Source organism: Phascolarctos cinereus, unplaced genomic scaffold, assembly GCF_003287225.1.
Source record: "Phascolarctos cinereus isolate Bilbo 61053 unplaced genomic scaffold, phaCin_HiC Scaffold_9;HRSCAF=440, whole genome shotgun sequence".
Classification (NCBI taxonomy): domain Eukaryota; kingdom Metazoa; phylum Chordata; class Mammalia; order Diprotodontia; family Phascolarctidae; genus Phascolarctos; species Phascolarctos cinereus.
This window is the reverse complement of record NW_027556402.1, coordinates 259,223,831-259,250,060: the sequence shown is the minus strand read 5'-3', so window position 1 is coordinate 259,250,060 and position 26,230 is coordinate 259,223,831. Positions and strand designations below refer to the sequence as shown.

General features: G+C 56.2%; 1 protein-coding gene across 1 annotated transcript in view; it reads right to left on the bottom strand.

Annotated features, from left to right (window-relative positions):
• TPCN2 (two pore segment channel 2) overlaps positions 1–26,230 on the bottom strand; it is a 39,437-nt gene that overhangs the window by 5,347 nt on the left and 7,860 nt on the right. Inside the window, 24 exon segments of the mRNA XM_020970721.2 lie at positions 259–353; positions 1,740–1,821; positions 2,475–2,557; positions 2,655–2,736; positions 3,998–4,074; positions 5,802–5,873; positions 6,492–6,591; positions 9,386–9,435; positions 9,839–9,967; positions 11,030–11,089; positions 11,277–11,396; positions 11,968–12,054; positions 12,508–12,589; positions 13,670–13,767; positions 15,069–15,133; positions 16,071–16,136; positions 17,110–17,209; positions 18,895–18,967; positions 20,519–20,625; positions 21,218–21,334; positions 21,903–21,977; positions 21,979–22,081; positions 23,292–23,368; positions 24,991–25,055. Coding sequence (XP_020826380.1) covers positions 259–353; positions 1,740–1,821; positions 2,475–2,557; positions 2,655–2,736; positions 3,998–4,074; positions 5,802–5,873; positions 6,492–6,591; positions 9,386–9,435; positions 9,839–9,967; positions 11,030–11,089; positions 11,277–11,396; positions 11,968–12,054; positions 12,508–12,589; positions 13,670–13,767; positions 15,069–15,133; positions 16,071–16,136; positions 17,110–17,209; positions 18,895–18,967; positions 20,519–20,625; positions 21,218–21,334; positions 21,903–21,977; positions 21,979–22,081; positions 23,292–23,368; positions 24,991–25,055 — 2,065 coding nt within the window.

Sequence of the window (26,230 nt, the reverse complement as noted above, 5' to 3'; positions counted from 1 at the left end):
AGTTCCACTCAGAACCACCTTGTTCTTGAACTTCCTCTACCTTGCACTCTGGGCTCCAAAGGAGATCAGAGAGGCAAAGAGGAAGGTGAGTTGAGTGGTCAGAGCCACTCCAGGCTTGTGGCAGAGGGACCCGCCACCATGCCCACCATGCACTGACTCCCAAAGAAGGGCCTCCCTACCCACCCCGCCCCGCACACACACTCCTAACAGGGAGTGGGCAGCCAGCACACGAGACCCTCATGCCTCATCACTGCTTACCTAAACATAAGCTCCACCGTCATCTGGTACGGTGCCTGGCACGCCCCAGGCACGGGCTGCTGCTGGCCTCGGCGGTCCCACTTGTGAATGAAGTTCTGGAGGGGGAGGGGGGAAGAGGAGGGGTCTCCATCTGACCACCGGTGAATGGAACAGCCTTCCTGTCTGACTCAACACCCCCCCCCGCCCCGTCCCCTGGGCTGCTGACTTAATTTTCTGGTGAAAAGGTTTGGAAGGGACTTGAAAGGCTTTCTAGTCCAACCCCCAGGACTACGGATGAGGAAACTGAGGCCCTTTCTCTCCCCTCCCAGTTGTAATCCTAACCTTGGGCTCCCCCAGCCAAGAGGAAGCAGGAGGAAAGACGGGGTGAGGAGGGCCCCTCCCCCTGCAGTGCTGTTTTTTTGGTTTTTGTGAGGCAGTCAGGGTTAAGTGACTTGCCCAGGGTCACATAGCTAGTAAGCATTGAGTTTCTGAGGCTGGATTTGTACTCGGGTCCTCCTGGCTCCAGGGCCCAGGTGTTCCACCCACTGCACCACCCAGCTGCCTCCACCCCAGAGTGACTCCCGAGCCTTGGGCCACTGGGACTCGCCTGAAACCCTCAGAGGCTTCAGCGACTTGCCCAGGGTCACCAAGCTCGTAACTGTCAGAGGCAGGATTAGAACCCAGGGCTCCAGACTCCAAAGCTGGTGCTCTTTCCTCTGCTGCTCAAAACCATGCTAGTAGATACATGTATATGTGTACATGTGTGCATACGCAGACACGTATGAAAAAAGATGGGGGGTTTTATTTCTTTTCATTCCAATTAGGCCATCACTCCCTTTATCGCCCCAGCTCTTCTCCATCCCCCACTTTGGCTATACCTCAATAATTATTAAGAGGCAGCTTTGGGGCCATTGAAGGGGAGGTGTGGAGCCAATATTGGGATCAGTACAGCAAACAGACTTGGGGGGAGGGGGAACCTGGACCTGTGATTTCATCGGCAAGGAGTAGGAGAGGACCTGGGATGAGAGTCACCCGGAAAGGACGGGTAGGGATGGGTCGCTATCTGCATCCCTGGAGGGTCCTCCTGAACTGATAAGCTCGCAGCACCACCGGAGTATTGAGTTTAAGGGGCCATCAGGTGGTAAGGAAAAGTACAAAACGTATAGAGGGGTGGGACGCAGGTTGGCCTAGTGGGCAGAGAGCTGCCCTGGCCATCTGGAAGTCTCCCCTCTGACACCCTGGCCACGGGTCTCTGGACGGTCCCTTCACTCCGCAGTGCCCCGGCGGCTGGCTCTCTAAGGTTAGAGTTACCTCAAGGAGGGGGTTCCCATACTGGGAGCTCCCCACCCCGAGGCAATCCCGGGGCAGACACTCACAAGAAGGGGTCTGGGCACATGCTGGGAATCAGCAATGGTCAGTCACAGGTCTGACTCGGGCTGCAGACAAGGGTCTGACGTGAGCTCATGCTGACTGAGAGTGACACACTGTGTCACCACCCCTACCTCCAGAATCAGGGCCACAAAGAGGTTCATCCAGACGACGGAGGACACCAGCCACCAGGCCACGAAGTAGAGCTTCGACCACCTGCGGGGAGGGGGATGACACGCTTCCTGTGACCCCGCCCCCGATGCCACCCTCCACCGGGCACTGCCCCGGAAACGCCCGGCACAGCCACCTCAGCATCAGCTCAGTCTAGATGCGCTGGCCCAAGGCTGCACGGGTCCTCGGGGGCATCTGGGCCGGCCCCTACCTCAATGCCTGCTGAAGAGCCCCCAGCAAGGGGGAGCTCCCCACCTGCCGAGGCGCCCCTGCCCTCCATGCCTCAATCCGTCTCTTCATGGCTAACACCACTCCTTCACCGCTCCTGGTTCACCCCCTGGGCCGGGGCCCAGCAGACCAAAGCTGACCATCAACCACGGACAGCTCTCCGGTGCGGCCGCAGGCCCTCTGGCCCTGCTTCCCTCTGCCCACAAGGACGGGGCCTGGTCTGTGGTCCCGCCTCACGATCCCCTCCAACTTGTCAATGTCCTTCCCAAAAAACGACCCCCAAACCGCTCCAACGGGGCTCAAGTGCACCGCTGACCCCCAGCTCCCTACAAAGGGGCTTTAAAAAGATGACAGGGAAGAAAACTGGCCAAGTGGGAACTCCAGCTGCTGGGGACGCGGCGGACAGGGCACACGGCCCCTCCCATGCCACACGACCAACAGCCTTGCCCAAGCCCGCACTAACCACTTACGGGCTGGAGTACCGCGTATACACATCCAGGAAAACCTGCCAGTTATTGACGACCATTATATCCCAGAGAGTCACCAGGGCAGCCTACGGACAGATGGGGACCAGAAGCAATGAAGCAGAGGGAGCGTGGGGGCAGGGGCCAGAAGAGACGAGCACGGGGACAGGACAAGGCGGGTCTTACCGCAAAGTCATCGAAGTTATTGGGCCAATACTCCAGCTGCTCAAAGGTGCCACACGGTGCACTGCTGTTGGCATAGACCAGGCTACGAAACACAACGAACAGACACTGAGACTGGCACAGAGCAGTGCAGCCCAGCGGGCATCACCAGCGGCCAGAAGACCCGGACTCAGGTTTTGCCGCTGGCCCTTACTGCGTGACGACGGCAGTGCCACGTCCCAACAGGGCTGTTGGGATCGCGTGCTTGTGCAGGCATTAAAGCGCTAGAGAAGTTACTGCCGTGGCTGATGAGGACCCCGGTCTGGCTCTGCATCACGGGATCCAGACCTCTGCCAGAAGCCCCGCGCTGCCCTCCCCACCCAGGGGACAGTCAGGAGCTATGAGGCCTCTCATGGGGCTATTCCTCCCTTGTTCCTGGGTCTGACCCCAGAGGCAAGCAGAACAAGGCCGATGGGCCGGCCTGCAGAGACTTCGAAGGTGGGGATCACATGCCGGACCCCCTCCTCACCCCGAGTCTTCTCTTCCCAGATAAGACTCCTTAATAGCGTGTGCTTGCGGTCCTTCCTCAGGCTGGCTGCCCTCCTCTGGACCCTTCCCAGGTCATCCACAGCCTTCTTTAAAATGTGGCACCCAGGCCCTGAGCTCCCATTGTGCAGGACGCCTCTCCTGCCCGCCCAGGCACTCTGAGAGGCCTCCCATCTACACCGCACACATCTAGGGTGCGCACAGTCATCTGCACGCCATCTCCCTGATTAGAATGTGAGTGGCCTCGGTCGGGTGGGGGCCAGCTCTTACCTTTCTTTATACACCCAGTGCTTAGAGGGCTGCCTCAGCACATAGGGAGCATTTAATAAAAGCCTGTTGACCAACTGACGGGCCAGGGCAGAAAACAGACAGCACGGCTATCGCCTCCCTAGGCCGAGACGCTGGCTCCCTCAAGGCAGCCCCAAGGTCAAGCGCAAAGAGGCAGATGCCACGTCACAAGCCAGGGTGACCTAATCAACACCACACTTCTCAAGATGCCAATCACTGCCTCTGGGCCTGGGCGGTCAGGGCCGGAAGAGAGAACATGGGGGCAGAGAACCTCAACCTCTCCAGAAACACTGCCAGAGGCTGCCCCAGGGAAGGCCAGCCTTAGAGTCTGGGGAGGGTCAACTAAAGGAACACCAAGGGTGAAGTGAGAGGGTCAACAGTGAGCCAGCACCAGGGACAGGAACAAGGCGGAGGCCAGGAGGACCACACACACACACACACACACACACACACACACACACACACACACGGTCTCAGCTAAAAGAATGAACAAATTCCCAAATCCTCTCCCTCCCTCCCCATGCCAGGCTAACCTGTTGTTTCCTGGAGGGGATTCAATGGCTCCTTGGAACAGGCCGATCCCAACAATGGCAAAAACATAGTAAACCACCTAGAAAGAGAAAAGCCAGAAGGGCTTTCAGACAGCTATTAACCACATTTCACAGAGGCCAGCGAATCACAGGCTTAGAGCTGAAAGGGACCTTGGCCAACCCTGCATTTCACAGAGGGGGATACTGAGGCCCAGAGGGGACGGCCCCACAAATACGAAAGGGGTTCAAGGCCGGGTTCTCTGACTCCGAAGCCAGGGCAGGCCTGGAATAAATGAATTTTCTGGCCAGCTGCTTTTATTCCTCCCCAGGAGCTCAAAGTGAGCCAAAGGCCTGAGGACAAGATGGCAGATTCAGGGAAGGCTACTGGGCTCTGCAGCGGAAGGGAGGGATCCTTTCCAGCTCGCACGCTGGGACAGCCCACGTTCCTCCAGAAAGGGAACCCTGCCCATACTAAGTGAGCCTTTCAGCCATCAGCCACTAGGTGGCATCAGATAAGCGACTAAGGAGGGTCGTGCCGACAGGGAAGACTAGCGGTCCCTGCCCAAGCTGGCCCTGGCCCTGGCCCTGGGTGGGGAGGAGGCCCTGCCTGCCTCTTCAGGGCCCACCCACCACAATACAACCAGGAGCCACCGTTTCACCGATGGAGAGGCCTATAATGTGGGAAACGGGTTTACTCAGAAGTCAGAGGATCTGGGTTCAAATCTCACCTTGGATGATTACCACCTGTGTAACTCTGGGCAAACTACTTGATCTGGGCCTCAGTTTCCTCCTTCGTAAAAGGAAAAGTTACTGAAGGGTCTTGAGGTCCCTTCGACCTCGGCAGACAGTCTCAGATGGTCCCCCCAAAATGACCATGCAGTGGGGCTTTCAGCGTTTAAGCCAAAAGCGGTTTCCATCACTGGGCTTTTGAAAAGGAAAGCTCTGCAGTCAATGGAGCAAAGTCAAAAGGAATCACAGAGGACCAGGCTGAGGAGGGCAGACCCTTCTGTGATCAGCCAGCCAGCCTTCGTCAGAGCCTGCGCAGGAGCTGATGTGGTCTCTGCGCCGGGCTTTGGACCACCCACACACACACACACCCACACACACAGACACAGATACACACACACACACACACAGAGACACACACACACACACACACAGATACACAGACACACACACACACCCACACACACAGACACAGATACACAGACACACACACACACACAGATACACACACAGACACAGATACACAGACACACACACACAGATACAGATACACAGACACAGACACAGATACACAGACACACACCCACACACACACACACAGATACACAGACACACACACACACAGACACACACACAGACACAGATACACAGACACACACACACACAGATACACACACACAGATACACACACACCCACACACACACAGATACACAGACACACACACAGATACAGATACACAGACACACACACACACACAGACACACACACACACACAGACACAGATACACAGACACACAGACACACACACACACACAGACACAGATACACAGACACACACACACACAGAGACACAGATACACACACACACACAGAGATACACACACACACACAGACACACACACACACAGACACAGATACACAGACACACACACACACACACACAGACACAGATACACACACACACACAGACACAGACACACACACACACACACACACACACGCGCGCGGAGCCTCCCCAGACACCAAAGCTGCAGACAGCTAGGGGACAGGCCTGGGGGGCACAGGAAGGGCCTAACTTACCACCAGGATCCCTGCAAAGGCTCTCATGTTTCTGATCAAGTCCAGGAGGGTCCCAGCCACCAAGGACATCAGCTAAAAAGAAGAGAGCCAAGTTTCTTTCCCCGCAGAGACACAGCTGCCTGCTCTGGCCTGTGGCGGCTAGGAAGGCTGCAGGCTGTCACTGTCACTGCTGGGCAGGAGGGAGGCCCAGGTCCTCTTGGCCCTGGGATCTGGCCTGTCTGCTCAGTAGCCCCCGTACCACCCACCCCCCCTCAGGGGAGGGTCCTCAGCTGCCAGCGGATTCCTTGGCTGGGACTATGGGTGCAGAACCTGGCACCCCCAGGCAGACAGGGCTGCTAGGTCAGCTGGTCTTTCTTAACTGTTCTCCTTTGTTACAAAGGAAACTGGGGGGAGGGGAGACCAGCATGAGATGTGAAAATGACGCTATTTAAAACAAAAGATGCTGAAGACCCCTCAACAAAACTGGTGCTCCCTCACTGACGGCTCTCCCCAGCCGTGCGAGGAATGAAGGCTGAATGGAGCAGGGTCCCCTCAGGAAGCCGGGGCTGGGCTCCCCGAGCCTTTGGGGCCCAACCTCATGATCCATGTTCCACCCGGGATGCTAACATTAGTCTACCCGGCCCAGAGCGGGGCTCTCAATGTTATTAAGGGCAGAACAGCTAAAATGCCGACAAACCACCCCCCACTGACCTTCATATTGGGGATGATCCTTAAGAACCGAAACACAATGAACATATTCACCAGCCTGGCCATGTCCCACAGAGACAAGAGGCCCAGCATCTCCGGCTTCCTACAAGACACAGGGAGGAGGGAGGGAGGGGTGAGCACAGAGGCTAAGCTCACGGCCTTGGGAGCTGTTGAGGAGACAGGAGAGAGGGAGGGACAGAGCCATGCCAGGCATGAGGAAGCTCGGGCACAAGAGCAGAAATGCCAAGATGGGGATCCCTGACCCGCTGGTCAGGCCCTGACCTCAACTCAAGGCGGCCACTCCAACAGATTGACCTGACCACTATGTTGAAGCCACATACGCCTAATCGTCTCCTGAGAATCTGAGCTCCCGAGGGCGGAATGTCCGGTTTTAGTCTTTGCACTGTGCGCCTGGCACACAGTAGGTGCTTATAAATGCTTGTACAACTGAATCAAATTGAAGTGTGCACGTTACCATCGTGATAACTTTCTCCACTGGCCACATCCTGGGTATCAAAGGATATTAAGAAACAGGAAGGCCCTTGCTAAAATTCTTCGTTAGATTGTAAGCTCCCCGAGGGCAGGACTGTTTATGCCTCTCTCTGTATCCCCCAGCACTCAGCACAGTGCCCGGCATATAGTAGGTGCTTAATAAATGCTTGTTGCCCTGTTAAAGGGGGAGCACCCAGGGGTTGTTTTACCAGTATGGATGGCATTATCAGGGACTTCTTTATCGGTTAAGGACCACCAGCCCAAGCTGGGCCCAAGCTGAGGCCAGTCCCAAAGAATCCCAGAATATTAGAACCATCTAGTCCAATCCATACATGAACAAGCCTCTACGGCACCCCCAATAATTAGCCACCCAGCCTCTACCTGAAGCCTCCCAGTGACAGGGAGTACACTACTATCAGAGGAAGGTCTGTTCCACTTTTAGACGACCCGAATTCTCAGGAAGTTTTTTGTTTTGGGGCTTTTTTTGACATCAGGAAAAAACGCATCTCTGCAACTTCCTCCCACGTTCTGCCCTCTGGGGCCAAGCGGAACAAGGCCAATAGAGAGAGCGTCCTTGGAGGATCAGGCCCGCCCACTCACCCACCCCTCAATCTCCCTTTCTCCATTCCTACTTCCTTCGACCAGCCCGGGTGACATCTAGGCTTCACCCAGTTCACCCTTCCCAGAAGGTGGTGCCCGGCCCTGAACACAGCACTCGGGCCAGGGCTGACTTGAGGCAGAGAAACACAGCCTCAAATTACGCCGGTCCTCCACCAGCCCCCAGGTCAGCGTGGTGACCTTCACCAAGGAGCACAGTATTTGCTCACTGTCCACCAGGGACCTCACGATGCCAACAACCCACCCTTGTCTTCTCCGATCAAGACCACCAGGCATACAAACGGTAACCCAGACGGGGACGTGGAGCAGAGTAAGCTTCCAAACAATTCAGAAGCCCAAAGCATTCACATCCAGCCAGGCCCATGGACCTCCTCCCCCACGATTCACACGCTGGTGCTCAACAAGGTGGGGGTCACCAGGGTGGCAGGAGTGACCGCTGAGGCTCCTCCCAACCACAAAGGTCTGGGAGACCATGACAAAGCCCTGTCGGAATCTGTCACGTTCTTCCTACCAAGAGCATAAAGCAGTGCAAGGCACAGGCAGCAGGAAAGAAGCTGCCAGGCTCAGAGTCAGGACCTGAGTTCAAATCCAGCCTCGAGTCCTCACTAGCTATGAGACCTTAGGCTGCCTTCCCTCCCAGTGAGACCTCGGGCTGGTCCCCTTCCCTCTTAGTGCCTCAGTTTCTTCCTCTATAAAAGGAGGTTAGACAGATGACCTCTAAGGTCCCTTCCAGCTCTACGATCCTGTCATCAATGATAAGACCTAGAATCAGGCGCAAAATGAAACATCTCTTACGACCCCTGCCCCTTTGGGCAGAGTAGCTACAATGCCAGGTCTGGAGTCAGGAAGACCTGGCTTCAAATCCTGTCTCAGCCACTTACTAGCTCTGTGACCCTGGGCAAGTCATCTTAAACTCTGAGCCTTGGTTTCCTCATCTGTAAAATGGAGATAAGGGCACCTGCTGTCAAGACGATGCCCAATATGGTGCTTTACGTGCCCTTTTAGGGCTCCAGAAACACCAGCTCCTCTCCCCATTGTTGAGGCTGGAATTCCATGAAGTTCAGACAGAAACAGTCCTGAGACAAGCGTCTTTCCTTATCTATTCTTTCAAGTTTAATGTCCTGCAAACAACTGTGGCAGTAGATTAAGACCACAGCCTTTTGTCACTGACTGAGTCGTGGTTTTAATGTTATTTCTGTTGTTATATTATCGTCTTCATTACTGTTGGTGTTATTATTAATATTATCCTCTCTCTAATCAAATGGAATCCTGGGATGTCAAAGGAGCCTGGGAGCTCATCTTACAGAGGGAGCAATTGAGGCACAGGTGGTGGGAGGGATTTTGGATCCCAGGGCAGGGGAGAAGCCAAAATCCTAAGCAGCAAAGAGTCCCCCAGCCCAAGGGGAGCCCTGTGCCACCCAATGGGGGTCATTCTCTCCGGCCACGTGCGCAAACACAGCAAGGCTTCGAGTCCTCAGTGGAAGGACAATGAGCCGTCTACGGCGTCTGGCAGGGAGCCGGCCCATCTCACCTCGGCTATGCAAAGCGAGCTCCTAGCGTGAGGTTCTGAGGCCTGCTGTCCTGCAGGCAGGCTAGGGACCCTGCCCTAACCATGGGTGGGGAGCAGGGGGCAGGGGGCACCCATCTCAGCAGAGCCCAGGCACCCACTCGACCCTGTCCTCCCACACCATCTGAAGAACCCAGGCAAGCAGGCCCTGCACAGCCTCATGGCTGCCCCTGGAGAGGGCCAGGGAAGAAGGAGCCAGCATCCTACTCATGTCACCTACCAGCCCGGATGAGGAAATCGGTACGCAGCGAGAGTGGAGATCTCCAAAACCTTTAATCACAAAGAGAAGAAGGCATGGCTGCAATGATGCTGAGCTGGGTCGGGGGGGTGGACAAACTTACCACATCCCATCCACCACCCCCGCCTAGGGACGGGAACAGCGCCACGCACAGGGCCGAGAGAACAGCACGGAGGCCTCTGAGCCGGCCGCAGACGTGGGACGCCCAGGCCGGCCCGCCTGCCTGAAGGGCTCAGCCGTCACAACCACTTCCCCCAAAGGCCTTTGGAAAAGGAGCCTCCCGACCTCTGCCAGACGCACCATCCCTCCCCCCGCTCAGCCACGAGCCGCCAGGATCACCCAGGGGGCAATCGATGTGGGCCTCTTCAGGTGGGGAGGCCACGTCTGGCGGGGGCTCGGGCCTGCCCTCCCCATCCCACCGTCGGTAACCATTACCAGCAGGATCACGGTGAGAATCCCATCAAAGACGTTGCTGCAGAAGGAGACATAGCCTTTCAGGCCCAGCGCAAACACCTTCAGCAGCATCTCCAGCATGTAGTAGAGGATGAAGAAACAATTCAGGACCTTGGAGGCACGAAACGGGAAAATCCCAGTCAGTGGAGCCGCGGGCAGAGGCCTCAAAGAGACACTTGGCAGGTGGCCGGCCACAAGGGCTTGGGGGACCGGGAAAGGGGGTCCGGGACAGACCCAATGTCCCGGGTGACCACGTGGGCCCATGTCTGCCACCAAGAAGTACCTTGGTGTCCTGCATAAGAGTCAGTGCCTGATCAGCATCCATCAATCTGAAGCAATGCTCTGAGTCAGAAGGTGTGAGTTCAAATCTCACCTCTGACTTATTGCCGGGGCCTCCTTGGGTGAGTCATGGAACCGGCCCCCCAGGCCTCAGTTTCCTCAAATGTAAAATGAGGCGGTCAGACCGGATAGCCCCGAGGCCTCTTTCAGGCCCAGATCCGTGATGACGACAAAAAGCTATGTGGGACTGTTAAATGCTTCCGGATGACTTTGTAACTCAAATGGCAAAAGAAAGGATCCCACTTCATTCCACAGGTCTCCCCCCACCCAAAAAGACCAAGAAAACCCTATCCTAGGAGGCAGCAAATGAAGACGGATAAAACAGCCAACAGCTACCACACGGCTCATGAGAGCTTTGCCGGTGAGTCCACGTGGCCACCCCGGGATGCCCCGTGTCTGGCAGGCTCCTGCAGGGCCTAGGCCCCTGAGGTCCAAAGTCACCAGAGTGGGAAGCCACAGACTGCGGGCAAATAAAGAGCGACCCGACAAAGCGAAGTCAGCACGCTCACACGGGCAACGTCCATCCTTCGTGTGCTGACCTGGGGGCCTTGGGATCATCACTATGAATGAACTCTCCCAGCCGTGGAAATGCAGCCCTCAAGAAGAGTGTACCCAGGGCTCAGTTAAGAGAATGGCAGAGAAGAGGGCACAAAAAATGCTGCCCTTTCCTTCTGATGACCGAGCTCTGGGTCACAGAGCAAAGACGGGGTTCAAACAAGTTAAAGAGCCACACGAAGGCATCCAGCACCTCCCACTTGGCCTGGGAAGGGAGGCGGACAAACGGCCAGATGCACAGGCAGACGTAGAAATAGAAGGGGCAACCCCAAAGCTTACCCCCAAAATGAAGTCATCCCGCTCACTGGGCAACTTGTCTGCGTCTATCACCAAGAACACCTACGAGGGGAACAGAGGCGCGTCACCGGGGGCCGCCGTGAATCACATACACACAAAGACCAACCCGCAAACTCCTGCCCCCAACCCCTGATCGAGTAGTCCAGGAAGGATGAGAGCAAGACCACAACCAAAGGGCGGGTAGAAGAAGAAGTAAGATGGCAGCCACATGTCAAGAAACAACGCTCACACAAATGGAAACGATGTTTCCAAAGGCCACTAGGTTCCCCAAGTAGTCAAAATAGCGATGGCCAAAGATAGACTGTGCACGTTGCAGGATAGCGGAATGGTACTCAGGCCGAGGCGGATGCTGGGAAAACATAAAAACAGATAAACAGAGTGAAGAATGGACTTCAGAGCGGCTGGAGCCAGCCTCTTTACGCCTCGGTTTGTCTGGTTTTTAAATGGGAAACAGCTCTCCACCAATAAGCCAAGAACAAAACAGAAAATTTAAAACAAAATAAAGCAGCTAAGCCACTCTTTGGATGAGTTCCCCCAATCCACCCACCCAAGAGCACATCCGCTTTTGTTAAGGACAGCCATCCTCAAACACTTCTCAAAGGAAAGGTCGCTTAGCACAGGTTCTCTTGCATCAACCAACTGAAAGGCCCCCACAAAAGACCCAAGAGTGGGGGTCACGGTCACAACAGCAGACAGACGCCAGGTTTAAGACCCATCTCCTCTCCACCCAAGGCTCTAGGGACCAATTTCAGCTTGTTAAAGGACAACAGCTGAGTTGGGAAGAACCGTGCTGGTAATGAGGCTCGTGGGCCACCTACGGGGCACCTGACTGCGTTGGCGGAGATGAGACAGACTCCACTATGGACGTAAAGGAAATCCCCCCAAACTCCAGCAGCCCCAGGCTTCAGCGGGTGACAGACCTCCTTAATCGCGTCCTTGTCCAGCTCATCGAAGACGCTCTGGAACTGATCAGCCGACATCAGTCCACCAGCGTGGGATCCAACAGTCTTCAAACAAGAGAAGAGTCTGGATGAAAATCTATTAAAGCCCCCAGGGAGCCCGGGGCCGTTCCCCAGGGACACAGGGTGACAGCCAGATGGGGCAAAGTGAAAAGAGTCGCTTGCATGGCCGGAGAAGTGTCTGCGAGCATGAGCCAGTCCCTGGCCAAAGGCTGCAGCCCGCATCCTGCATTTTAAGAGCCACCCCCAGGAACCACAAGGTTGGGGCTCATTTCCCCCTCAATAGGAAGGAAAATATCTTGGCCGATTATCATGAAAGCTCGCAGCCCCCTGTAGTCCCTGGGCGACTTCTGCCTCAGAAGATAACGCCAAACCAGGACGCTCTCCCTGCAACTCCCCAGGAAGCCTCTGGATCACAGCTGACACGGGGCAGAGGCAGGCCCAGACGAGAGACGCCCACTGGCACAGAGTCTGGCATGGAGGATACAAGCCACCACTTACCTGGATGATGGCTTCCTTGCAGTAAAGGTTCATTTTCACTTTCTGTATCACCTGGAGGAACGTTTCTGGCTTCACACCGACTCTGTAAGAAGACCAAGGCCAGACCTCCAGTGAGAAGCATCTGCCCAAGCCTGTCAGGAGCACAGCTCCAGGTTTCTGATCCAAGCCACTGTGGAGCCAGAAACTCCTCTGCAACACCCCCAGTGAGAGGGAATCCAACTTCAGCTTGGAGATCCCGTGAGGGACGGGCAGCTCACTACCTCCTGAGGCAGCCCAGGCCACCACAGCAGAGCTCCGAGTCTGGATTCTGGGTTGTTTTTTCCTGCCTCTGATTGTGGCACATTCTGTCAGCCCTGCCCCCTCCCCAAAGTCAAACAAAACAAGTGCCATCTTCTTAGAAAGTCCTAGAAAATACTGAGGACAGTTCTCCTTTCTGGCCTCCAGCTGCCAGCCAAACTCCCCTACCCACCTCCCTAAGGCAGAACCCTGTCACTACCTCCCCTCCAGGACCTGCCCACAGGCTCCCTCCTCCAGGAAGCCATTCCTGATCTCCAGCTGATCTCACAACACCTCAAAGCCCACGTGTCTATTCTTCGTAGGCTCACAGACCCAGAAACAACAAGTCTTAACCTGGGGTCTGTGAACTTTTTTTTATTTTTAACATTTTGAATATTGTATTTCAACGTGATCCTACATATTTTACTTTATGCATTTAAAAACATTATTCTGAGAAGGGGCCACAGGCTTTACCAGGCTGACTGCCAAAGGTGGGGAGGGGGAAAGGCTGAGGACCCTTGGTGTGGCTCCAGAAGGGATCTCAAAGGCCTCGTGGTCATTTTACTAACTTGGAAACTGAGGCCCAGAAAGATGAAGTGAATGGCCCAAGGTGGCACATTCATACACATACATGGCTTATCTCTCCACCAGAGCAGAAGCCCCCCCGGGGACAGGGCCTCACCTCATTGATTTGCAGGTCTCCCCCCGCCCAGCCCAGGCCACCTCATGAGGGTGGAACAAGGTTGGACATCTCACTGAATGAATGAACTTAGACTGAGCCGGAAGTAGAGGGAGACCTCTGAGCTGCCATCAGCAGGATGGGAAATGAGGGCCACCCCTTCTGCCCCGCCCCCACCCCCCCAAGCACCACTTTGTCCACACTCACACGAGAGGATGGATTTCTGCTCCTTCCAGGGAGCAGAGGACTTCGAAGGCCGCCCGGATTCCCAATCGCCTCCTAAAGAGTGAGGACTGAATCGATTCCTGCCAAGGAGAAGTGACCACATCTAGCCCCCAGCCCAGAGGGCCAGCAAAGGGCTCTGCTTAAACTTGAACCCAGGACCCCTCCACACACATACATGCCTGGCAATGCGTGCCTTGGCCTCCAAAGAGCCACAAGGACAAGGCTGGGAGGGCCAGGACGCAGAGAAGGCCCCAGGAGGGAAGGAATGTGGGGGGGGAGGGGAAAAGGAGACCCTCATTCCATCTGACGCCAGGTGAGTGCCTACTACATGCCAGGTCAAGCTGAAGTAGAACGCGGAGTGTCACAGATGTTCAGGGCTGGAAGGACCTCGGGGCCATCCCGCCCATCCCACACCCACAGCACGGCTCATCTAGCCCTCACCTGAGCCTCCTTGGGAGGGGGAGGGTGCCCCGGCCTCTGGGGGCAGCCCATTTCCCTGACATCCCCAACAACCCCCCACCGTCTCTTCTGGGAGCTAATCTCAGAAGCCGAGCTCAGGATTCTGAGGCCCATCCCCAGAAATGGGACACTGGGACGAGGGGGCAGGGACAGGGCGGCCACTGGGGGCCTCGGTAACAATGGGACACCCCTGCTGTGGGACCCCGGGCAAACGGCTTAATCGCTTAGCGCCTCCAGGCACTCTCAGACTGCAAACCGCAGAGGGGCAGCCAGGCTGCCAGTGCCTACAGCTCTAGGCCTCCAGGCCAAAGGACCTGGATTCCAATCTGTCCTCAGACACTTCCTAGATGTGTGACCCTAAGGAAGCCAGCCTCGGTTTCATCTGTAACAGGGCGATCATGATAGCCCTTTCCTCCTGGGGTTGGTATGAGAATCAGATGAGACAGACTTGTAAAGTACCTAGCTCCTGGCACACAGGAGGTGCTTAACAAATGCTTCCTTCCTTCTAATGTGCACTGGTTAGAAGGGGTTTCTTTACTCCACCCAATGAAATCACCCATCGAGGCCCTTCTACCCGCCAAAAAAGCACATACCGTCCAAAGCAAGCCTGGAAAACACCCTCCGGTGCCCCCTCCTGCCTCGATTTTTATAAGATACCCAAGACCGCCTGGGAATGATGGACTCTGGGGGCAGGAAGGGGTCTCAGAGGTCGCCCCGTCCAACCCCTACAACAAAGAGGGAAACCGAGGTCCACGGAAGGCGACTCAGCTCCTCCACAGCACAGCCCAGGCTGGCTTCCAAGCCACCTGTCTGCCTTGCTACTTCCTGATCAAACCTTAGGGGGGAGGCTTTCTTCAGAGGACATTTCACCAGTACATACGACCAGCCTGAACATCCCAGGCAGGCGCCAGCCCCGACTCACCATGAGGTAGCCCCTGAACTGGTTATAGATGATGGCAGTCAGCAGGTTCATCAGAAACAAACTTCCTGTGAGGAAGAAAGCGGGTGCAGCCGTCAGGGCGCGGTGGTCAGGCTGTGATGGTCGGTGGGCAGTCAGCCGTGGCGCTCAGCCACTTCCTGACCCTCCCTTCTTCGTGGCTTCCCCTCCACACACTCCCATTCTTTGCTTAATTAAGCACAGCTTCAGAAGCCTCCCAAACACCTCTTGGCTCCTCGCCAAACTGCGTAAATTCCCAGCGAGCCGGACCCTTGTCAGGATGCCCTGCTCGGGGGATGGCGTGACCCGGGTCACCTGAACCGGTGGAGAGTCAGAGACCCAGGCACCAGCCTGGCCTTTGCCGTGCACCAACTCGGCCCAAGACAACAAGCATTTCTGTTTTCCCTGCTAGAGTGGCAGCTTCCTGAGGACAGGAACTATTTCACTTTAGCCTTTTTACTCCTAGCACCGAGCTCATGGCTGGCACAAAGCAGGTGTTCAATAAATGCTGATTGGTTATGCAGAACTAAGTGGGCAAGTCCCTGCCCCACTGTGCACCTCATCTTCCCTATCTGTAAAATGAGGCCGTTAGACCAGATGGTGTCTTAGGCCTCTTCCAGGCCCCTTCTTGATCTCTGATTCTAGAATGACCCGAAGACTGGGGAGGAGGGGAGGAGAGGGGGGGAGCAGACTTGGGATTCCACCAGGGTCAGAAACTTGCAGCGTGGAAACTCTCTCCATCAATGCGACCAGGGATCTGAGTTTATCTGGCAGTCTCAGGGGCCAGCCCTCTGACCCTGGCCATGCTGCACAACGAATCCATAATGATGGAGTGGGGGGTGACTGGGGACACAGAGCTCGCCCGAGGGCAACATCAGCGGTGGTGACCCCGGCCCTCCCCTCAGGGTCATGGTCAGTGAGGCCGCTGCCCACTGGTTGGCTGGGGGACTCCATCTCAGCTGTTCCCAGGGTGGGGGGCTTACTCACCAATCACGGTGAAGACGATGAAGAAGATGGAATAGGCCCGGTTCTTGGAATATGCAGGAATCATCACTACAAGGGGGGAAATCCAAGTAGGAACTAAAACCACCTCAAAGCTGGTTCAGATTACCGGGTAGACTTTACCCTGAAGGGCGTGGAAGGGCATGGAAGGGGGTGGGAGGCGGTGGGAGGGGGTGGGAGGGGGTAGGAACCTTTGGAAGGGGCAACTCAAGGAGAGGAGAGAGACAGAGGCTCATACGCAAAGGAGTCATCTCTCTCCCTCCCACCCTGCCCCCAACACATACCCAGTGCTTTAACTTCCTGCATCCCAAGGGAAAAGCAGAGATTTCTCTCCCATTGGTGACACTGGCACAGTTGACTGGACAGACCCAGCCTCTCCTACAACCTAAAGTCCTCCAGTGGGGCCCAAAAAGTCAGTTACACAAAGGCAGGATGGGGGTTGGTAGGAAAAGGGCTGAAATGGACCGTGAGCTTTCTGCAGATCCACATGAGACGTGGCAGCCCAGGGAGCTAACAGGAGTTTAGGTGGCCTCCCCCCACACAGGAGGTGAGAGTTCTGGATTCGAGAGATGGGGATGAAGGCGTGCACAGAGCTGGAATGGAAGGAAGTGCTGAGAGACAGGAGACAGGTCGCAGTGTGATGTGGTGGGATTCGGGGTACAGACTCAGAAAGAGTCAAAATAAGAGGGAGCCAGTTGGAGGCTCAGAGCATGGTGGAGGATTGCTGTGTTCCGTGTCTGACAAGAACCCAGCCCCAGGGCAGGGGAGGCCCCAGGCAGGCAGGTTTTGGAGATAAAATGTTTCTCCAGGACTGGAGCCTTGGGGGCAGTGAGCATTCTATCTCCGCGGGTCCTCAAGCAGAGACTGGGCTATCCTCTGTTAGTGATAACATGGGCCGGCCTAGAACCCCTTCCTGTTCTAGGCTCTGGGACTGTCAGAACCCCCAGGGAAGAAACCTGGGAAGGGGCAGGAACCTCGGCTGGTCCTTCCAACAGGTCCTCGTGACAGCAGGCGCCTCACTCACCGTCGGGGTTGTTGGCCGTGGTCAGCAGCACCAGAAGGGAGGTCAGCGACTCTGGCAAGTTCTGAAAATACAGCCGCCGCTCCTGGTCCGTCTGGTCATCCTGAGCATGGAGGTACGGGGCTTTGGGAGGCCGGACAGCGAGCAAAAATGCCCCCCACCCTCCACCGTCCCAGAGATCTCCAAACAGCCTGGAAGGCCACTGGGGACCAGGGCAGCCTGCGTCAGGACAAGGCGGGTTTGAGAGTCTCTGAGATTGTGCAAAAACCCAAGGCTGGGAACACGTCCACCCACCAGAGCCTCTAACCTGCCCAGGGCTGAGGACTCGCGGCGGGGGAGAAGGAGCAAGGCATGAGGGACTCTGACCAAGCCAAGCCCATCCCTCAAGGAAAGAAGGGCAAAGAGGCCCGGCTGGGCAGGAAGGTGGCCCAGGTTCAGAGGCAGCCCCTGCTCCTCGCTATCTGTGTGGCACGGGACGAGTCACTCCCTGAGCCTCATTTTACCCTTCTGTAAAAGAACGGGTTGACCCAGATGGCCTCCAAGGTCCCTTCTAGCCTAGAGCCACGCAGGTGGTCTGGGCCCATGTCAGTGAGTCAGCCAATAAAAATATCTATGAAGCTCCCACTATGTGCCAGGCGCTGTGCTATACACAAGGCAGTCCCTGCCCGTCCAAATGGGGGAGACAACCCACAAACAACCAGGCACAGACCAGCATATCGACAGAGACAGGGCCTTCGCATGGGGACTGGGGGGGAGATTGGGAAGAGGAGCCCCGGGGGGGTGGGGGGGCGGACCGGACACCCTCATCACGCCCACAGTCACCACACCAGACCGCTGGGCACACATCAGGCCTTGGTACCAAAGCAGAGGGCCCAGAGAGGTTAGCCCTCTGCCCGAGGTCTCACAGCCAGTCAGTCTCCTGGGCCCAGAGCAGTGACCCGGGGCTCGGGCCCCTTCTGGGGAGAGGGAGCCCACTGATGAGGACCCCCAGGTAAGCCCCTGCGACGCTGCCTGCCTCAGAAGGGAAAATGACAGCATCTCCCTGCCAGGGTAGCCATGAGGATCCATTCTCGATCCAATGAGATACCATGTGGAAAGCCAATTAAGAAGCCCGAATTATAATATAAATGCTGGGCATCTTCCTCTTCATCATTAGCATTAGTATCTCAGAGGCAGACGGGCACAGCCAATCAGCAGGCGACTTGGAACTGTGGAACCTGGGTTCAAATCCCACTTCTGACACTCACTCGCTGGGGGCCCCAGATAAGTCACTGACCACCCCAGAAGCCTCAGTTTCCTCATCTGTAAAAGGGGACAAGAGAACCCATGCCAGGGGGCTGCTGTGAGGCTACAAACACGGAAGTGGTGGCTGAGGAAGCGCAGTTACTGTTCCAACACCACCCAGTCAGGAAGGGCCAGAGGCAGGATTCGAACCCGGAAAGGCCAGAGCTCAGTCCTCTCCCTAGGCTGCCTCACACCAAAGGGGGCTCCAGGCCAGGGACGAGTGGAAGGGAGGGGAGAGGGGAGGCTCGGTAAACACTTGGTGACTGGCATGACTTGGCCCTGGGCTCAGGAGACTGACTGGCTGTGAGATCTCGGGCAGAGGGCTAACCTCTCTGGGCCCAGAAGACTAACTGGCTGTGAGACCTCGGGCAGAGGGCTAACCTCTCTGGGCCCAGGAGATTAACTGGCTGTGAGATCTCGGGCAGAGGGCTAACCTCTCTGGGCCCAGGAGCCCCGGCAGCAGGGAAGGGCGCGCGTACATGGGCAGGGCCCTTTCCCTCTCACCTTTTCCCGCATGAACAGCAGCATTCCCAGCATCGTGAAGAGGCACAGGTGGACGAAGAGCAGCAGGGCGACGCTGTCAGGGAGAGCCCCAAGGGGACACACGTCGGCCATGGGGACAAACATGCCCCGCCCGGCCGGGCACGGGCCCCTGCTCTCTTAACGGCAGAGACAGCAGAGATGGCCAAAGGGACTGCGCCCACCACGAGCTGTACTCTGGGGAAGGGGGCAGCTGCCCCAGGGAGAAACAAGGGTGAACGGCTGGAGAGCCCCAAGGTGCAGGGAGGGATCAGGGCACGGGGCTGCTGGGCAGGAAGCCAGGGAGACACTTCCTAGCTGAGTGACCCTGGCCAAGTCACTTCACCTCTGCCTGCCTCAGTTTCCTCTTCTGTAAGATGGAGATAATAACAGCCCCTCCCTCCCAGGGTTGTTGTGGGGACCAAATGAGACCATAATTTTAAAGGGCTTAGCACAGTGCCTGGCACACAGTAGGTGCTGTAAAAATACTGGCTATTATTTTATTATTATTATTACTACTACTACTAGCTGAGTGACCCTAGACAAGTCACTTAACTTCTGCCTGCCTCAGTTTTCTCTTCTGTAAAATGGAGATGATAACAGCCCCTCCCCCCCAGGGTTGTTGTGAAAATCAAATCAAACCATATTTGTAAAGCATTTTGTACCATGCCTGGCACACAGTAGGCACTATATAAATGCTTATTTTTTCCTCTCTCCTTCTCTATTATGGATCTAACCACTGACAAGTCACTGAAATGCTGTGAGCCTCAGATGCCTTGGTTTCTTTCAACCTTCCTTTTCTCTAACACTCCCCTCCACCATGACCCAGCCTGGAATGTAACCTCGTGGAGGGCAGGGAGTCTGACACGTTTGGCTGTATCCTCGGTGCCTGAGGCAGAAAAGGGGCTCAGCACCCCCAGACCCAATGGCCTCTGGGGTCCCTTCTGCTCTACACCCGTGGGCACTCTGGGAGCTAAGTCAAGGGATAGTTGTGACCACAGGAAGGGACTGAGGGGACCGTCATCCTGGGGGAGCATGCAGAGGGGTCCCCACAGGGCGGCTTTACCACAGGACCTTGCCATCCCAAAGCCGGACGCTCAGGCAGCAGCCCAGCGCCACCAGCCCCAACAAGGTACGGGCCCTCCCAGGCAAGGCAGGGCCAGCAAACAGCCAGGAAGGGGCCGAGGTCACCAGGACCATCAGTGCAGGGCCTCTGAACAGCTGGGCACCTGTCCCCCATGGGGAGATGAGGCATTTCCCCAGCTACAGAAGATGCTCCTCCCCAAGCTCCCCCCACCCCATCCTGGTCCCCACACACAGAACAGACATCATTTATATAACGTTTTAAGGTTTACAACGTGCCTTATCAATGTGACCTCATTTGGATCTCATAACAACCCCGGAAGCCAGGTTTTGTTATTATCCCCATTTGACAGATGGGGAAACTGAGGCAAACAGGTTTTTGTTTTTTAGTGACTTGCCCAAGGTCACCCAGCTAGTAAGTGTCTGAGGCTGGACTGCAACTAGGTTCTCCCTGACTCTGGGCACCGCAGCACACCCACACTACTGAAGCATCCGATGCCTCCCAGTGCCAGCCCCTCCCGCAGACCTGGCCATCTCGGGCAGCGTCCGTTTGATGCATTTCAGCGTCTTCTTCATCATGGAAGAGTTCTGGAGCAGGAAGAAGGGCCGCACGAGCCGGCGGACACGCACTGTCTGAAAGAGAGGAGGATCATGGGTCCCAACGCACCTCTGGAGACCACGCACAACAGGCGGAGGGAGGTGCTGCCTGCTGGAACAGGGATGCGCCTGGTTCTGTGTGGCCCGAGGGGAGGAACCAGCCTGGGGGGGAGTTACAGAGGAAAGTTCCATTCTGAAGAGCCGGCCGTCCCACGCTGGGACACACCGTCCCAAGAGGCAGCGAGCTCCCCAGCCAGAGGCTCCCCATCAAAAGCCAGGTGACCACTGGCAGGAGGGACTCCTGCTTCAGCCTCTGCCCCTTCTAGCGTGAAACAGGCCGTGGTTCTACGAGCCGCACCCCCTCTAAATCATTCATTGACCCAAGTTTCACCAAATGGCTTTGATGGATCCTGTGGGAGTGAGACCCCCGGCGGAGGTCCCTTCCCAATCCAGGAGCAGCTCCCCACCCCCTGCCTCCACCTCCTCTCATCTCCCATCCTCAGGAGCCTTGCACACAGTAGATGTTTACCAACAGCATGCCAGGCACACGTGTGTATACGCACGCCCCATCCCTCCCCAATAGTCATTCCCATCTCAGGCCACGTCCTGTGCAGTCCCCTCCCCTCACCTCCCGACAGCCAAAGCTCAAGGACACGGTCCAGTCGGTCAGAGACACCACCAGGGCCACGATGTAGGCCAACAGCCAGCGGTTCTTCAGAAATTCTCTCCATCCAATCAAATAACTCTAGAAGACCAAGGCGCACACTGAGACGCTCTCCACACCTCCGGGGAAATCAAGCTTTTCTCCATCCCGGAAGACAGGGGGGGAAGCCCAGGGGACCATGAGGGTCACAGTCCCCATTTTACAGATGAGGATACTGAGGCCCAGAGACATGGAAAGTGGAAGAAGGGGAGAGCTGGAAAGGGGAGGGAAAAGAAGGGGGGGACAGAGAGGGGAAGAGGGGGAAGGGGGAGAAAGAAGAGAGGGAGGAGAGAAAGAAAGAGAAGGAGAGGAGAGAAAGAGACAGAGAGGAAGAGAACGTGTGTCTTCTTTGCAGAGGTGGGGGTCTGCAGGCACAGAACACTGTCAAGACTCTTTCCCTCTTTTTCACTCTTTGTTACAAGAATTGGGATGGAGAGGATGAGGATGAAGCAAAGTCCATTTCATGACAAAAGACTTCAACAAGCAGGTTTTAAAAGGACAAAAGCCAGGGCGTCTGCACAGATGATTTCCCACCATGTGGAAACACAGCGGGGGAGGCTGGGAGGGGGTATGCCAGGAGCCTGGGGCCCCTCCCCCACACCGGGCTCACCTTCACGGACACGTCCGCCATGAACACCAGGAAGCACAACGCCTCGATGCTCTCCGTCAGGCCACACGGAGGCTCCCCAGGGGGCCCGGCGGTAGCGGACATCCGAGGTGATCGTGAGGGAAGAAGGGGTCTCGACGAAGGCCAGAGACAGGATCAGGAAAATGGTGAAACTGAGCACCCTAGGAAAAAAGCCAGAGCTCCGTGAAAACACGGGGCTGACCCTCCATGAGCCCCGCCACGAGGGCAGCCTGGCCACGGCCAACCCACTGCTGACATAGGGCAGTGGCAGCAGCCCCACGTGTAGAGCCCAAGGGCTCAGATTCAAATCCTGCTCTACAACTGACTGGCTGTGAGACCTTGGGCAAGTCCCTCACCCTCTCTGGGCCTCAGCTGACTCTTCTATAGAGTAGGACGGCTCTGCATCCAGTGACCCTGCAAGACTCTGCACAGCCTGCTCTACTCATCCGTGGCTGGCTCCGCCGCCCTCACCAATGGTCAGCCATGGTCTGAATACTCGATAAACTGGCCGCGTTCAGACAACACACAAGGGCAGCCCGGAGAGCCCACCGCGGCCACCCTCCAGAGTGAGGACAAGGCCTGGGGTCCTGCCCACAGTCTGCCCGGACGAGAGGACCGGATGCCCTGCCCTGCCCCAGGCCTGGAGCAGGCCCACCTTCCCAGAAGAATGGAGGGAAGACAGGCTGAGGAGCCCCAGGCAGGGCTGGTTGGATCTAACTGCACACCAGTCCCCTCCCCAACCCAATGTAGACACGCTCCTGCCCCCCCCACCTTCCCGGAGGGAGCCTTCCCCTGAGTCTCCATGTCTCCCCTTGCAGCACCAGGCCCGGCCCCAGCACGGGGTGGTCATCGAGCTGCCCTAGAGAAGAGTCAGCCCCATGACCTCGCAGCCCCTGTGCCCTCCTGCCCACTCGGTCCTGATTGTAGGATCCCCCACATCAAGCTAGAAGAGGCCTCAGAGACCACTGAGTCCATTTTACAGATGAGGAAACTGAGGGACACAGAGTGATGTGCCCAGGGGCAGCTCACAGGTGGTCAGCATCTGAGGCGTCCTCATTGGGTGCCCCCTGGGCAGCCTCCCAGCCCTCCCTGCTCCAGCCCGGCCTGGCTCTGCAGATCCCTGGACGCCCCAGCCCCAAAGAGGCAGTCAGCAGGGACCGGGCAAGTCATTTAACGTCTCTGAGGCTCAGTTTCTTTATCTCTAAAATGGGCACCCCCCTCCCTACAGCACAGACTGCCTTCACAGGATCATTTAGGGAAACAAATGGGCGGAGCCTTGCGGAAGTGCCAGGGGGTGCCACTACTATGATTCCTGACAGAATCCAGCAGAGCCCACCGGGAAAACCACGAGCAAAACGAGGGAATTCTCACCCCTGGCAGATGCGTGAGTAATGCCATCGGTACAGCGCCAGCGACATGGAGTCCATGCGGTGATTGATGGAACGGTACTGGAATGAGAAGTCAAACGTGGTCAGGGGAGGCCACACGCTGGGATGGAAACAGCTTCCAACACACAGGGCTCAGGGGAGAAGACAGGAGAAGAGCTGGGGGTCAGGGTCGCCATCCCCTTCAGGGCTGGGTCACCCGCGGGAGGCGGCCAGCTGAGCGCCCAGGCGGGAGCCCAGGTGACACAACCCACAGCCGGGGCTCAGTCTCCTGACCAGCTTCAGCAAACAGAGACCAAGCCACCAAACTCGGGCCTTCCGGGTGAAAAACCAGGCTGTGCATTAGAAACAAGGACACAGTGACAGCTGGGGGTGGGCCAAAAGACAGACAAGAAGGCCAGTGAGCAAAGGGTCAAAAGCAGCAGGACCTTGGTCCTGGCCCCAGCCCACAAGAGCTGACCTTCGGAACGGTCAGGCAGTGTGTAGTCAATTCACTGATTAGTATCAGCATCCCAGAATTAATTAATTATTATTATTATTACAGATCAGTTATACCGACCACGTACCAGCACTCTGCTAAGCGCTCAAAGTTCCAGGAATCAGTGAAAATTTATTAAATTGCACCAAATAGATTCTATTTGATGCTGGGAGACATGCTCTCTCTATATATATATACACACATACATACACATATATAACATAATAATACATATTTTAAAAAATTTAAGAGGATATTGCAATCATAATGACTTAAAATGGACCCAGAGAGGGGAAAGAAAATTCTCCTCCATCCCTGGAGTGCCCGGGTTGGGGGGACAGTGGGTGCAGAATATTGCATACACTCTTAGATCCTGCTAACAGTTTTGCTTTTTTTCTTCTCTTCTTTTTTCTCTGTGTGAGAAAGGCTGGCTCATGGGGAAGGGGCAGGGATCTGCTCAGGAATGAATGGGGGTGAGACGTACAAAGGGCAGCACTAGAAATTAAAATGTCAAATTTTTTTCAATAAAACAAAATAATTTAGGGGCAGCTAGGTGGCCCAGTGGATACAGCACCAGCCCTGGAGTCAAGAGGACCTGAGTTCAAATCCGCCCTCAGACAATTTGACACTTACTAGCTGTGTGACCCTGGGCAAGTCGCTTAACCCCAACTGCCTCACCCCCCCCCAAAAAAAGGCAAAAAATAAAATAAAATAATTTTAATAAAAATTTAAAGATGCACAAGCAGTTAAAAAGGAATGAAAGTACAGTCCCTTAAAAGGATAAGCTTCTGCTCTCACCAAGATGCCCGCCACGTGTCCTTTCTCGAGGAGTGCCATGTGCTTGGGCACGGGGCAGGTCCCTCCGTACTCTCTCAGTCCCCCTCTTCCCACCCATGTGTGAGAAGAGCCCACCCCTAGTGGGAGGGCAGGTGGCCTGGCCACAAGAGCACACTCAGGACCCTTGCTCTATCTCAATGTCCCCGACTCACTGAAAATTGAAAACCATTTCTAAAAGCAATGGCCACACTTCCACGTGCAGCTACTTCAGCCAGGCCCCCGCAGGAGGGCTGGCACACTCCCGCAAACATGGGGTGGGGTCTTCTTGGGCTCCCGCTCCCCAGGCCCTGACCCCACCTCCTCCTCCAAAGGGGAGGAAGCTGGAGGGACGAAGGAGCAGGGACAGCCCCCGCCACAACCCAGCCCCTACCTGGATAGCATCCTCGATAAACACCACGGCCTGGTTGATGCAAAGATCCCGGCAGGCGTTGGCACCTGGACACAGAGGAGAGAAATCAAGTCACAGGATGTCAGAGCTGGAGGACCCCTGAGGGAGGGGTCATCCTGACCACCTCAGGCATTTTTACAGAGGGGGAAACTGAGGTCAAGAGAAGGTTGTCATGGAAAGAATGCTGGAGATAGAGTCAAGAGGCTAGATCTGAATCCTGGCTGCAATACTGTTAGCTGTGTGACCCAGGACAGTTCCCTTCCCCTCTCTGGGGCTCAGTTTTCCTCTCTGTAAAATGAGCTGTATTGGGAAAACAGGGTTTTCCCAAGGATCACAGAATCTGGAGCTGGGGGAGACCTTGGGGGCCATATAGTTCAACCCCCCATTTTACAGATGAGGAAACTGAGGCCCCAGAGAGGGGAAGGGACACAATAACCTGAGAGCCCATCTAGGCCTCAGTTCAGAGATGAGAGAACTGCCATGTCTAAGAGGTCCAGTCACTTGCCCAAGGTCACACAAACGCATCCATGGAAGGATTTGAATCCAGATCCTTTGACTGCACTGGCCTACAGTGTCTCCTAGCAATACAAGCTGCTATGGCTGTGGCTAATGCATCTGCTAAGAGGGAGAGCTGAGACTTGAATTCTGGCCTTCTGACTCTGAATTTGGGTCTCTTTACAAAGGGCCACAGGGCCCAGGCTGACATCATGATTTTTTCACGGGAACTTTCCTGCCTTGGTAAGAAATAAAGATAAGCTGAGGCCCAGAGGCCTTTGCCCTTCAGGGAGAGCTCTCACCAGCTGCCAGGTGGAGGGGCGGGGCACTCAGCGGTCACCAAGGCAGGCCAAGGGAGGCGGGCCAGAACAGAGGCCTCGGAGAGGGCCGAAGAAGCCTCTTGGCTCAGCTCAGCGGGCTGGCCACCCCTGCCCAGGAGGCGCCTCGTCGACGCCACGGGCTGGCTGACACCCAGGAGATGGCCTCAGCCAACGGCTCTGCCCAAAACCAGAGTGATTCACTAAAGGGCAGCATCGACTTTACTGGAATGCCTGGCACAGCCTGCTCAGGAATGGCCTTCCCCCAACCAGGAGGCACTGCTGCTTAGCGCCTGTGTGACCCCGGGCAATCCTCCCCGCTCTGGACAATGGGGGGGCTGGCCTAGGGCACAGCTGGCCAGCACTGCCCAGACCAGATCGCAACACAATCAGGCCAGCGGCTCATCCCG